Source organism: Falco punctatus (assembly GCF_963210335.1).
Source record: "Falco punctatus genome assembly, chromosome: 7".
In the NCBI taxonomy this organism is placed as follows: domain Eukaryota; kingdom Metazoa; phylum Chordata; class Aves; order Falconiformes; family Falconidae; genus Falco; species Falco punctatus.
In genome coordinates, this window is record NC_137587.1 from 53,876,512 (window position 1) to 53,891,802 (window position 15,291).

Genomic DNA, 15,291 nt, shown 5'->3' on the forward strand with positions numbered 1-15,291 from the left:
TCAGCGCTAGACCTTCGCATATGTACATCATTAAATGAAGCGCAGGTCAGATCAGTTGTCACAAATGCGGCTGTGCACATGTATGTTAAAAGACCCAAAGTGGAGTGTAGCCACCTGTGACTGACCTGTCCCCAGGCAGCATGGACCTGCCCCCTCGCAGCCCCCGTCCGGCACCAACAGCTCCCGATGGCTGGCTGGGCCTCGGCGTACAGCTGTGGTACCCGTGGTGTATGTCACAGCTCTCTGTTGATGATCATATCAAACCTGCCTCCCCCCATTCTCTGCCAGCTCTTCATACACCCTTTTTACCTTTTACAGCTTGTTTTAAGAGATACAGTACTCTCGCAGCTTGTTCTTGTTTCCACTGCAAGGTACTTTCCGTTATAAACACCATGGATGGTGTGTAAAGTCTCATCAAGCAGTGTTACAACAGGTCTTTGCTAACTGCAGGCAGGATAATGTTAACCTTGAGTGCAGAGAAGGATGCAGCAGTTTAACTTCAACAGGCTTTAAAACTGGTTTAGCAAAGAGAGAACTACAACCACTGTGCATGTCATTAACCTGGTTTCAGCTTAGTTTCTGACAGTCTTAAGAAAAGACCAACTGGGCTACATATTGCAACCTCTCGCTTCCGAGTCTCTTATGTTATTACCTCATCAAAAGAAAGCAGTATCTTTCAAGCCGAGCTAAGTACTAACCCGTGAAGACAGCATATTCTCATTTTTACCCATTTTACTCATTTAATAAAATGAGTAAAATATTACTCATTTACATACATTTTATTAAATGAGTAAAATGATAAAAACGTATTATGTACACAGCATAGTCAGAAGAACCAGGAAAACTTACTTTTCATGCCACACACAGTGGATCTGGTGAGTCTGCTTTGGTGTGCAAGCATGCTGCTGCCATCTGTGAGAGCTGCCTCCACCGCAGGCATGTGTGCGCTGCAGCGTTGGCACCAACGCTCCATCAGAGCGCATTCTATCCAGGGCACCACTTGGCATGGTAATGTCATTTTGTGACTATTCTCTCTTGAGTCAAGGGTCAAACTTTTACATACTCTTCCTGAATTTTGATCAAAATAGCCTGGTAATTAGGTTTCACTTAGACAGAAATTGGAAGAAGGACAGGGAGCAATGAATGTGCTGTGTCAGCAAAAGCCATCTCGAGACAAGAATTCTTTTCTAGTAACAAAGTTATTATGGAAATGTTTCACAGCTGTATGTAATACGTGCACAGAGAGGTAAGACAATACTGTCTGAGGTATGCTGTACATACATCTTGCTCTGGGATGCAGATTTTTGGTTTCTAAGCCTAAAGCACATTTAATGTAAGTATTTAATATTTGGCTTGTTCTTAATTCATCTGTGTGCCTACCATGAACCAGAGGAATGTGTAAATGAGAACTGTGAGGTCTGCTGGACTGCATATAGTCCTGATCACAGACTTCTGGACTCAGAGGAAAGAATTCCCTGCCTTTTACAGGCACTGAGGCACTGGGTCATATTCTGAATTGTTTAGTTAAGAGGAAAACATCTATGGATGTTATTCTCACATACGCATATTCCAAAGTAGCATTATATCATGTTCTGGCTGTTAAATTTTTGTTAGGTTTTGGTTTGTTGTTTTTTTTTTAAGGTAAAAATATGCAGATAGTTCAAATTATTTTGGGGTTTAAACTGCTATTCCTGTATAGCTTTATTACAGGACAAGCTACTGCAGCTCCAAAAACTTGGTGATTTACTAGCAGTATCTTTACAGGGAGCGCCTAGATAAGACGCTGATGCTAAGTTTCAGATTTGAATACTTTCATGTTCTGTTAATAAATGGCAATTTTGAATGTGGGCATTGGAGCGTGAGAGATTGTTGTTTATTCTTTCTCTATGCCATCATCTGGAAATTGCTTATATAGCAATAGCACAAATAAATGTTACATAAATGTTAAAGTTTTCTTTTAAGCAGCAGAAGCAATGTAAAAAAAAAAAAAGTAATAATGGCAGGCTTTCATTTGTAGTTGTAGTCCTGTTGAGGTCCTGTTTGATTACCAGGTTAGATTTGCTGTAACGTGCAGATTCTGTTCCCAGCCCTTTAAGATTTACTCATATTTTAATATCAGGGGATTAGGCTAAGTAGTCAGTTTTGTTGAAGAGAAAATGTATTCTAACTGTTCTTACAGGATTAAAATGGGATGGTTGATACTGTTACTCTCTATAGCCACAAGACCCTGTGCTGTTATGGACGTTGCCACCCCCCGGGCAGTGACATTAGATCAAAACTCCTAAACCAGGGCAGCTTTCAGCCTGCACGTTAACCACCCCGACGCCTGCGAGCAGCAGCACACAGCAGTCTCGTTTTTATTCCCATTCACAAATGCTTCAGGGATGGGGTGCGTGTGACAGTGGGTTTATACCCAGTGGCAGGGAACTGGCTGGTGTGTGCTGAGCTACACCTGGCCGGCCGTGCTGAAGTGTAGCAGTCTGTCTGATGCAGGATGTCCTGCCTCCCGGCGCTCCAGGAGAGAAGGCAGGAATGTCAGCTTGACAGAGCGGGCAGCCACCAGTGTGACCCCAGTGTCTGACACTGTGAGCCGTGGCAGCTCTTACCCAAAGACAGGCTGGGTTCAGCAACAACTACACACTTGTAGGACTTCGTTTGGTGACCTTGACCAAACCAGTCATCATCAGCTGTTCCTTACAAGCTTGCGGAAGCTATAAGAAAATAAAATCTTGGGTTCAGCAACCCTTGATTCTTAGTACTGGCACATACTCAGCAGGCTGTTGTAAAGAACGAAAGCTTTTCAGGACGCTGGTTCAGCATGTAGGCAGTACAACTCATTTGTCTGCAGAAAACTACACTGACATGTTTTTTTCCCCATCCGGGGGACATTCTGCTGATTAGATGTATTTTTACCAGTAGCCAACAAACCAGACTTGCAGCTGGCAAAACCAGCAGTTTATTCAGCTGGTACGGATTTGTTTTTTCTCTCTACTCTGTTAAATTTCAAGTAGTAAATTATTACGGGCATTGAGGCCAATCCAAAACTTAAACGGCATTTGTCCTACTCAGCTAACTTTGATCGCTTATGTAAGGCTGAAGTAATGTATGTTTGGTGTTGGATGGGTTTGCTAGGAGGATATGAATGTATTTTTAATTATCGAAGACCTTTGTCATCCCAGATTGATAGATCTAAAGACGTTTTTCTTTCTTTTATGGCTAGTCACGTTTTCTACTGCTTGAGTTTGTTTCCATCTTAGCAGAATGAGAAAGAATGAAAAGTCTCTTGATCTAAATCTTTTATTTGTACTGGACTGAAAAGTTATTGAATTTCTTAATGACAATCAGTACCTGACAGATGTAACGACTCTTTCTAATGCCCTTTATGCAATGTTTCTTAATGTAAAAAACAGTATAACAAAAGAAAAGAAAAGAAAATCTGGGACTTTGGTTTACCTTCTTTTCTTGTTAAAGAAGGTGAAACGTTGACTTGTTGCAGGTGAGCTGAGATTACATCCTGCAGCTAGAGAGAATGTAAAGAGAATCTGAAGAAACCTTAAAAACAAGTCTTACATAGTAGTATCAATTCATATATAAAATAATTTAATATTTTAAATACTGTTTAATTTATCTGTATTTAAAACCTTTTAAAATTTTGTTTGGAACTCTTTTGGCACTAACACTTAAATAAACCCTTTTAAATATTAAAAAGTCTTTTAAATATTCAATATAAAACCAGAAAAAGTAATATACATTGTTCACACGTAGTATCATACATGACAGCTGAGCTCTAGAGTGAGCTTTTGAATTTGTCAGACAAGTCATAGCTTAGTTGTGGTGAACTACTTACTCATCCTCTCTCTGGACTTTTTAAGATTATAGCAGATTCTTACCATCAATATGTAGGTTTTAATACATAGACGTACTGTATACAGTATTTAATTGCCATCTCCGTGCCCAGAATTGTAAATAAATGTTTTTCCCAGCATTTAGATCAAAATATTGTTTAGCGCATACACAAATATATTTGACGCACACAATTTGACAAGAAACAAACCAGTTTTGCTCAGCTCTAGGAACATTTAACTCATAGATGCAAAATAATGTAACCGAGTTGTCACTGTTGTATTTAAAATTCATAATAATCTTATTACCAAACGTTTACAGGTTCTGTTAACAGGAAAATTAGGATTCACTTGTCCCCTTGGTGCATTTTCATTAATCCTGCCAATGATAAAGGCAGTGGTGTAGGCATGATGCTGGTGTCTTACAGCTGCTTTGTGTAACACCTGGTATTCGCTGACATTATTACAAACTGTGACAGTTTTACAAGCTCCACGTTACAGACTTTGGCAGGACTTCACTAAAGGCTAAATACCAGTCTCGGGTTTTTAAGCGTAGGCATCTCTGTCATTGATAATGAGGTTTACTGTCAAACTGTAAATTGCTTTCTCCATCCTTCTGTGAAGAACTCCTGTATTTAGCAAGATGATTTCTACAGATACTGTAAATGGATTCTGGTGGAAAGAGGGCTCCTGTCATGCTTCTATATTACATGCGTCATGTATTATGGTTGCAATAGTTGTGTCTATTGTACAAGGTAGTCCCCAAAAGTCTTCATTTCTTCTTAAAAAATTCTTCTCCAAGAGGACCCCAAAACTTCACAAAGACTAAACGGAACACCCTACGCAGCTACTTAGGGATACTTGCAGAAGGAAAAATTACTAATGCAAATCAGCTTTCACGTCAGGATGCCTAGTCTAGAAACATTACTCAGAAGAGCAGTACATGCCACATGATACGTGTAGTTATTCACAAATGAACAAAACTCGTACTTCAGAGATTGGACTCGTAGTTTCTATTTGTATGCAATCTACAAACTGGAAACTATTTGCAGGGATAACTGCATGGCTAATTCTTAATAACTGGTCCTGAAAATACAACTTCTTCACAGGTAAATCTGAGGCGTGGTTTCAAGATGAGATTTCAAAAAGGATTTGAATGCTTTGCTCCTGACTTCCTAGTGTGAGATTCTGAATGAACCTTTAGGAAGACAGAATTCACAAACTGTAAGAAATATCTTGCCTTCCTTTCACTCCTCCTGCCCTTTTCTCTGGCATGAAGGTGCTTGAGCAAGGTGTTCCCTCGGGTGATGCACTGTACCTGTGGTGACTCTGAGCTTGGTTTACATGAAATTTGGCTCTCCTGCTCTCAGGAGAGCAGACTCTAAGAAGGAAATTGTTACCTAGGGAGAATAAGCATTTCATCATTTCATTTTAACTGTTTGAGATAAACTGAGGCCTTGAGTTTCTTTTACAGCAAAAACATGCTACAACAACAGGCCTCCATGTGTGTCTCTGAAGACCTCAGCCAACAAGTTGGGGGGATTCTGTAGGATAATGCAAGCAGTCAGTGCTAAGTAATCCTCTCCCACGTCTGTTACCTCTTAGATGACTGGTCAGGAGTACTGGTGTGCCAGCAAGAGGCTGATCCTCAGCTGGTTTGTACCCAGGAGTTTGAGGTCCTGGTACTCTCAGCTCAGCCCTTCTCGTTAAGACATCGAAGTCATATGAAAACTACGCATATTTTGACAGGAGAATTTCAGAATGAGAAATAACATAAAGTTACAAAGTACTGGGTTTGTCTTTACAAATGTCTATCTAGACTTAAGAGAATGTGTATTTAAGTCTCAACCTTTCCTTGGACATATATGCAGTGTGTTTATATAAATATATATTTATACAGTTCATAGTTTATATCAGACCCAAGAAAGCTTTATTTTTCATTAGTGCTCTTTAGATGATAAACTGAGCAGAAAAGGTGCAGTTTTCTTGTAAAGACATGTTCTAATGACTCAACAGATGGAGGTCTATAAAAGGCTAAGTACGCAACAGAACAAACAATTTTTAAATTAAAAACTTGATCTCAGGATTTAATGGCTTCTTTTTGCTTTAGATTCTTCATTTACACTTAAGCCTGTAAAAGATACTGAGTTACTTTTTCCAAGTTTCCAGTTAACAGTAAAGATCAATTGTGCGTGTGTGTGTGTTTTTAAACAAGTTGAGGATAAAGGAATCAGAAATCCTTCATTTTCTTTTTGATAGTTAAAAGGTCATCGGTTTAAAGAATGTCTTTCTAGGGAGAAGTAGGAAACGGTGCAAAAATTACTGTGATGCCCGTTTAAGAATTCAGTCCAAACTTCTAGGTCAAATCCAGAAAGATATAGAAGGACAAGTTATGTTCTGTATCATCTTAACTTTCAGGGTTTTGGTGTCTCAGGTGAACTCGGAATGCTGTAAAGTCACATATGCTCTCTGTAAGATGCAGGGAGTTACGGATCTGACTGGTTATGAGTGAGCTGAAGAGCTACATACCATGACTCAGTAAGAAGCAGTAACTGAAAAAACGGTGATTTCTCCCTTTTCTCTCCACTGTTTGAGCTTCCACCTATTTGAGTTTAATCCTCTCCTAAACAGAGGTGTTTACAGTCACTCATTCTGACAGTTAAAAGGGACCACCTTCTATCTTTTCTAACGAAGTCTGAAGAAGTAACATTTCTGGCATTGCCTACCTGTTGTTTTGTAACAGCCACTTCACAAATGTGAAGAGAGGGTGGTGCGATACCCTGTCATTCAGAAGGGTATATGTCACTTCCATCTACCACAGGAGAGTGCTCAGAGGAGCTGTGCACAGGCATCCCAGGGAGAAATCCCTGGCTTCCCTTCTGAAATGGTGCCACTCTTCCGAAAGGAGCTCAGGACCAGAAAGGGGGGCAAAAGAAAGTGGACAATGAGAAGCAGTATACTCATTAAAAACAAGCGATCAGACAAAAAAAACACACTCTTATTTGCTACATATCATACTTCAGAGAATCAGATTTTAGTTAGGAATTAAGCAAAATCTTTAGACACAGCCTCTACAAAGTTTGGTGCCGACATTAGAATACCGATTGTACAAATGATCGTGAAGACTGAAAAAGCCATCAGGCAGAGCCGATCCACTACGGAGGCTGCAAACTTCCATTCATTGCAAACGGCCTCCTCTTCATCCTGGTCTCTGAAGCGGTTTGCAATGTACCTGACCTCTTCCAAGATCTTAGCCAAATCTGGGTCACCTTCAGAGGGGTGGCCACTGTGCAGCAGGTTTTCTTCATCTGTTGGTGAGCAGGTCATCCTCCCACAGATCACCCCTGAATCAGTGGTAGGTGTGCAGTGAACCCCTTCCAGCCCCCTAAACCCAATGTAGAGCATATTCCCATTACTGGATTGCTGTCCACTCACAGTGTTCAACTCCACACTTGACAGGCTACACCGACGCTGTTTGTGTTGACAGGCAGGACGCACTTTGTCTTCCCCTGGTCTTTTCATCCTCAGAAACCAAGCACACCAGTTGAGAAGGATGATTCTTGTCTGAAATAAATTTTTTTTTAAGAATAAGCATCTCCTCACACAGCCACTGCCTTTGGGCACTAGTGGTGTTTTCGCAGCTGGGGTGGCTGTCTAGGCCATGTTCTCTGTCTAGTCTGCACAGGATTCTAGAAAATGGTACTGGAGTTTTCCAGCTGATGGATTTGCCAGTCACTGAGGCTGCTTTCTTATTCTAACAGTGCTGTTGATTGCCTCAGGCTGGCCAGCATTACTGGGAGACACCCTCCTCTAATGGGAGCCTCCATAGTTCTGCATTTGCCTTACACTTGAACAGTGGTACGGCAGGCTTTTCCACCTGTACTGCAAACCATGGATTATAAAGAAAAAAACACTTACTAAAGAGAAGTTGCTTTTTAGCAGTCTTCATAGCACTGCTTTAGACTGTACTCGGTAAATTAAAATTCTTTTACTCATATTTGTGCTCTAGTAGTCAATTCACATGACGCTACTGTTTGGAGGGGTTTGCTAAAAAAGATGCTATGCTGGGCTGGACCACCAAGCTTTATAAAGTTTTGGCTCTGTTCTCACACTGCTTTCATGACAGCTGATTGCAGATTTTGGAAAACAAATCTGGATATAGCATGGAAAAAAGATAAAAATACTTTGATTTTTAAAAAAATATTTTGTAAATTTAATCAGCGTGTATCATTTTATTGTTTTCCATATTGCCTTAATCCAGCCTTACAGAAAGTGCAGGCAAGGCAGAGACTGCTCCAGTCCAGATGCAAGCTTCTGTAATTTATTTCAATCAGATTTTAAGAGCTCGTTCCAGTGTTTCTTTTCCAGAGCACTAATGAAATATTATTGCCTCATATAATATGTAAACCTTACACTGTAATTAATATTGGATTTGGTCCATTTATTCTGACTGTGGATTGCCACTCACAGTAGATATTCTATCCAGGCAAACATCCCAGGCAAAGATCTTGCCCTGTTACTTTATTTACGCTGTCAAGCTTCACCAAGAAGGATAATATTCCATTAGCTGAGGGCCTGATCCAAAATCCACCAGTATCCAAATAATATTTAATGGACTTCAGCTTCTCAACACTAAAGCTCACTACTCAGCCTCAAGTACTCTGTCTTCTCCGGATGTTTGGCTCGGTACTAAACATTTATTCCCTTTAGGTCATCAAATACGCGTCTAAAGTTATATAATTTTTATTCTCTTTATTGAAATTTATTTTAAAGTCACTGCCCCAGAATAGGCCAGGGAATATCTCATTATCTTTTGTCTGCAGGGCACTGCTGTATGCACATCCTTTTTGGCCAGTAAGCATAATAATAACTCATTGTTCTAGAGAGAAAAAAAAGACAAAGTTCTCTCATTTTCAGTAATGCCTGACGCTGCCGTGAGCTGAGTGAAGTCAGGAAGAGTGGACAGTTAGCTGATGATACTCACCAATATTTAGTATTTCAATATCATCGTAAGGTTCTCTGTAAAAACAACCACTTATAGAAGTACATGATAAAGAAAGTCTTAACGTGCTTAGAAAAAGACTTATTTTTCTTTGCACTTTACAGGTGTTCTTGACCAAAGATGTAAAGATGAGGATTTTCAGAGCAAGTTTTGCTTCCACTTTAACAACCATCTTTAAAAATGGCTTTTTAGGCTGTTAATGCTTCTATATGCACAGCAGCTAAATATGTAGCAACTGCACAGTTGTAGCTTGAGGGCAGTGTATTTCATGCATTTATAATCTCCATCAGCACCTTTCTCTTTCCTTCTACCTGTTTCACTTCTGACATCTGCAGCTTATTTGAAAATCGCCTTCATTTATATCTTTAGCTTTCAGCAAAATCCTGAGTTGCTTCTAGCTGTGGTGAAGGAGATTTGGAATATAGAAGCAAGTTGAGATATATATTCATTCATTCCATCTCTCACACACATACCCTCTATGAAGCCAACCACATGAAACACACCTGGATATCTAATTTCTGGTGAAACTACTTTTCAAGACAAAATGATTAGGAAGGATTTATATGTTTTTAACAGTAAGAAGTAAATGTGGATCACTAGCTAATCTATCACATCCCTGATCTGGATATTTATGCAATGGATAATGAATGAAAATCAAACCTTACCCATTTAGGCATTTTCCCCCCATCCGGATCATGATGATGGTATTGTAGAACAATAACAGTGACAACAACAGAAAGACCAACAATAATCATAGTGCTGGCAAAATACTGAGCTGCAAAATAAAGAGATAATTACAGCAATATACTTCGGCTGATACTGCTTTGTAGCTATTTTAAAGGGTGTTTATATACATGCATTAAGTTTTTCATTGTGATACATGCGCTGCTTTAGGTACTTGTGAAAGATTTCTCAAAAGCAGCTGTTATTTTGAGAGGCTAGCCAGTCTTGAGTAATTTTCTCTGTGGAACTGAGCACCCGCCTTTTCTAAGCAGCCCTGAAAAAAATTGTCCTCTATTTTCTTTCACCAGTACTGCGGAGACTGGCTAGTACCTCTTCTGAAAAGTTTCTCTTCCTGTTTGAGCAACTACAATGGGAAAACTTAATCATATTTATCTCTGCATTCCTAACGTCTAGCCAATTGTGTCAGAACTGCAACAACTTCTTCCACGGAAAACAGGCTCCCTTCTGCTTTCCTAAGATACACACAGGTTCTCTGTTTTGTTCAGAGCAGGGAGTATGGAAGCTGTATAGGGGATCACACCCACCGGAGCCTCCTATCAATTTACAGCATTTTTCTAATTCAATTTAAGTAGGCCATTGTACAGATGGTAGTTTGCCTTACTGCTAGCCTTCGTGCAAAGTCACTGCTCCTCTTCTGACAAAAAAATAAAAGTGAATAAAAGCTGTAATTAGCTTACCAATTAAGGGCACAGAATCAGATGTTGCTGGCATAATTTCAGCCACAAGTAACATGAAGACAGTGAGAGACAATAAGACTGTTATACCTGAAAGATAAACACAAAATGTGAAATTAGATCAGTAGCTTCTAATAACAAAGCAGTAAGAAGCAGAAAATGAACCTGAAGGAGTGCTCTTTGCAAGATGCATTCCCACTGCTACCCTTGCAGCGGCACGTCAGTGGTACATATTCCTGTCCTTTCTTGTACTACCTCAAGTTCAGTGTAGCAGTGCTGCCAACCTAGTACCTATGCTTGCACAGATGTATAAAAGTTTAGATCCTTGTCACTGATCAGCTTTTATCACCGCTTGCTAATTAGCTGAGGTAAATCAAAGTAATTCTTGCTGCTTGTTTGCTTTGGAAACATGGTGTGATTTTGAATATTTGACCGTATGACACTTGATTAACTGGCATGGAAGCTGCAGGTGGTGTAATGCATAATATTCCTGAAAAACAGATCTGCTGTCTTGGACAGACTTCAATATCTTTTGATAGTAGTTGTCAGGTTCTACATAGGGCTATGCCCAAGCAGTCTTGACTGTTATTTTTGATTTTTGGAATTTGACTTCTGTTGCTCAGCAATGAGTTCCCATCTTCCTGGAAAAGGCTTAACTCTTCTCAGGACTAGTCTTAAACAATAAGCAGTTATTGTCAGGTGGAAAAGGATTTAGGAATAAATAATTCAACTTAAAATATGGAGGAGGACTTCTTGATGAGGGAGGTGACTACTCAATCAAACCATGTTCTGTAGAAATGTCGATTTTGTTTCTACCCTTTAACAGCTATGTTCACTTAGTAAAAGCCAGTGCATTTGCAGTTTTTCATGGGGAAAAGTTTTCATTACATAATTAGCCTCCATCTTAAGGATTAAGTACTCAAAGTCACCAGATTTGTTTCAAAAACAATACTTAAAATAAAATTCACTATGAAAATTAGAATAGGAGCAGTTAGAATCAATCTTTCTGAGAAGGCACCTTAGGCTCTTAGTATTTCCTTTTAATAGCAAGTTGTACTAAGAAGGATTCCACATAAAAGCGTTCAAATGCACATTTGTAAATTTAAGCTTTACTCAGTGAACAGGGGATTTTTCTTCAGCAAATAAACGTCAAAAAATGAAGCCCTGCTTCTTAAGGAAGGTAGCCAGGAATTGTCATGCCTCTGCTTGGTTGGCTGGAATCTCTCCATTTCACAGCTCCAGTGTACTCTGAAGCTGCGAGCAAGGGTTAAACATAACCCAGCTTCAGCATCAAACAGTAAAAACAGCTCGTGAGCCAGAACAGGGCACACAAGCTAGTCCTCCTTGCCTACTCAGACTGTTTAAGAAAACTTTTAAAAAGACAACTTCTTATGTTTTGGTCATATTTACAATATCCTATTAAGGCTTTACCTAGTGAGATCTTTTCTCCCGAGTCTGCTGGAAGCAGAAAAACTAACAAAGCAAGTGCCGATATGAGTACACAAGGAATAAGAAGATTGAGGCCGTAATAGAGAGTCCTGCGTCTCATAGTTACTGTGAACGTTACGTCTGGGTAGGGTTCTTTACAACACTCATAAAAACTCTCAGTTCTTTTCCCAGGAACACCTGTGTAGGAGGGAAGAGGAAGAAAACTAGAAATTAATATGAATAAACTGTATATTATGTAATGATTATCAGTAAACCTACTTCTTTAAGCTTAATTCCCAATTAAAGTCATTTTTGTCACATAATAAGGGAAAATCAGATAAAAGGTACTTAATGAATTCAAGCAGAAATTTTGTCACCTACTTTTTAATGTTGATTTTCACCTCATACCTGTTTCTCAGTTTCAAATGCCACTAGCTAGGTAATTTACTAATTTCTGTCTCCAGAATTGCATTCATTATTCCATCCATTTCAGCAGCGGAGACAAGGCTGTAAGTTCACAGTGTAAATAAGAAATCAAGTGCTTACCTACTAAATCCCACTCTCCATTGGAAATATAGCCAGATATATCTGCTTCTTGCATTTGTAGGTCCAAGGACCAGCCTCCGTAAGTCCAGGATCCAAACTTCAGGTTACACTTCTGAACATCAAATGGAAACCAGCGCACATCTATGTAGCATGAGCTTTTGAATATACCTAGATTGGATTTTAAAGAGCACTTAATTTAAATGCTTGTTCCACATAATTTCAGGTAACCAGACCTTGTACTACCTCATACTCTCTGCTTTTTCCTTGTAAAGCATATTTAATCTCAGTAAATATCGAAAGTCAGTCATAGAAAAGGGCACCATTAACTGTCCCATTAATGCATTGATATTATAAGCTGGTTTTTGGACTACATCTCCATTTTGGCATGCAGTGGGAGAATATTTAGAGAACAGCTCAGATTCCTAGATACTGTATTTCAGAAAGAAATGAAGCAGAATAAGCAATCTGTTTCTATTTCTTTCACTGGATAAAATAAGAAATCCTGAAAGATTATTTGCTGTCTTATTAGATTTACATGACTTTGATACATTCAGGAGAGCCAGCTTCTTTCTTTTCCCTTGTTGAGTCATGCCCTGTCATTTAGCAGCTTTCAGAATTGAATTGAAAAACCCGCACCAAATGGAACATCTTAAATCAAAAGAATAACAGGCGATCCCCTGAAATCCTCTGGGAGTCTTAGATGGAAAAATTAATCTGTCTGGAAAGCATTTGGCTGTATTGCTGTATTTTCTATAATTCAGGTTCTAGGAAGAGTTAATTCTAAGAATTATGCTAATTGAGTTAAGGAACAGAAACTGTACTCCATTGCTATCCATCCATAAAGTCAGCGATATACTTCTGATATCAATTAAATATCAAATGACTACTTTGCTTTCAGACTAAAATTTGTTTTGATGAAGCATCCAGTGAATCATTTCAAATAGAAGATACGGCCAAGATGTTTCTAAGCATTATTGTAAAGTTAACATATTAATAGAAGAAACAGCTAAATTAATGAAATAATTTTTTATTGAGAAGCATTACCATGGCTTTAATAAATATTATTTTTTATATTAAGGTCTTGTATTTTTATCTTTTTTTATACTTCCCCACTTCTGAACTAGTGCATGATGACAGAAGAATTTACGTAATTGCAGTAAAAAAATTTATCTTGTATGGTGGTTTTCATACAGAAGTGTTAACCATGTAATTCATTATGCATCTAGGCCTAAATCTATCAGCCGATGCCAGCTAGATAAATGAACTATCAGAGACCTGATGTCAAATTTGAAACCACACCATACATCAGTAGTCTGAGTTACCAGAATTTATGATATGAAAGCCGCCTACCTGGTGGCAGATACTGGCAGTGTCCTGAGGAATTGACTAAAACGTTAGTGTGAAACGTAGCGTCAAACCTTTCATCGGCGCTAGAACAGAGAAGACACAAAATGGGTTACACGCTCTTTGGCGGGCTGAAGGATATCTGAGATCAATCCATTCTTTGTAAAATTTTCTCCCCAAAAGCTTGACAGCTTTTCTCCTGCCACCTGTTTTCCATGGCCTCAGAGTGACTGGCCTGACACTCCCAGATCTGTCCCTGATTGACAGCTGTCAGTGAGGGCGAGCCACCTCACCCTTGCTGCTCACCTATCCCACCGCATCCATTACTGTGCCTGGGCTCTAGCGATTCCCGTTTGGGAAGTAAGCACTTTCAAAAAACTTCCCAAGCAACTGTACAGGGAAATCCATTCTCTTGCTGTCTACATTGAGCAGCTGGGGAACACCGAGGAGAAGGGTCCTCCATGTCTCGCCCTGCCCCCAGCATGGCTGAACTCTATTACTGCGTGATGTACGTAAGACTGTTTAATGCAGCTCCAGCCTTCATTATCTACTTCAGAACCCACAAACTGGGTTCAGCAAAAAAATAGAAAAGTTATGAGAGATGCCAGCGCCGTTGTGCTGGCCAGGACCGCCCTGCTGTGCCATTCTTACAGGTCTCTAGACAAGAACAGTGTTACATGGAGAGTGCTTCAAATTATGAATTGGCAGCTGCCGCCGAGGGATATCTCAACTATATGTGATGCTGTGACCCAAGAATTTACTAGGCATTAAAATTTTAAGAACTTCTAGATGGGGGGAAAAAACCTATTTTCAAATGTGTAGATGATGAAATAATGGCTCTTTCCTATGAAAAGTTTGGAAAGATTGCTAACTTAAATCACTCTGTGAAAGATGTTTCGATTATTTAGCACTGCAATGGATACAGATATACACACACTCATACAGTGTTGTGCCCTATTTCACAGTTCCCATTTATTATTGCAGGTTTTGTGGTAAGGTATTACAGATCCTGATTTATTCATGCTTTAAAGTTTGGGACCCAGGTATTCCAGAAATTGTCAAAGTTACTGAAATTAGTTCCTGGATTAAATTGCACAGAACGTACTGGGAAGGTACTAGCAGTGAATGATCTTTGCATCTCAAAATTATGACAGGAACTGCTGTGTTGAGTTTGCTTCGTTACTAAGCAAAAGGAGATACAGGCTACTGTGCTGTGTTGTACTGTTTGTAGTTTACAAACAGTCACCTTGTGGGGCGCAAATACGGTGCCAGCTGCTCCTGGGCAGGTCAAAGGAGGTTGCATGAGCCTCAGGATCTGGATTCTTCCTGCCGTTTGTGCTGATCTAAAAGCCTCTGTTGTCTCTAAACATGAAAGTTTCTGATGTCTCTTTGCCTATTAGTGGTCTAGTATCTCATAATTTTCTAATCACCTTCTAAAACATCATCAGAAAAATACAGTAAGAATCTGAGATGGGGAAAAGTGAATTATCCATAATTCTAGCAGAAAACAAAATATAACAAACGGTATATTTTTCCAGCAGGAAAACCCTTATTGAAATACTTTTTTAAAAAGAGGACTTTACTATTTTATCTATTCCGATGCAAATTTTGTGCCTCAGAAGGTAAAATAAAGCAATCATTATTTTAGTCATTGTTACTTTGCATTTTATCTTCCCCTAATTTGTTTGAAGGAATTACATTTTAAAAATAT

General features: G+C 39.2%; 1 protein-coding gene across 2 annotated transcripts in view; it reads right to left on the reverse strand.

Moving 5' to 3' along the window:
- Positions 1-812: 812 nt before the first annotated feature.
- LOC308067569 (neuronal acetylcholine receptor subunit alpha-7) overlaps positions 813-15,291 on the reverse strand; it is a 49,438-nt gene continuing 34,959 nt past the window's right edge. Inside the window, exons 5-11 of one of the 2 annotated variants that reach the window (XR_013929661.1) lie at positions 13,587-13,666; positions 12,237-12,404; positions 11,694-11,888; positions 10,266-10,352; positions 9,510-9,619; positions 6,569-7,406; positions 813-3,520 (exon numbers count right to left, since the gene is read on the reverse strand). Coding sequence is in view for 1 of the 2 variants with exons in the window: in XM_080396662.1 (XP_080252788.1) it covers positions 6,888-7,406; positions 9,510-9,619; positions 10,266-10,352; positions 11,694-11,888; positions 12,237-12,404; positions 13,587-13,666 (1,159 nt within the window). In the remaining variant the exon portion in view is untranslated. Of the gene's footprint in view, positions 7,407-9,509; positions 9,620-10,265; positions 10,353-11,693; positions 11,889-12,236; positions 12,405-13,586; positions 13,667-15,291 lie in introns of both variants that reach the window. The other variant, XM_080396662.1, reaches the window with a different exon arrangement.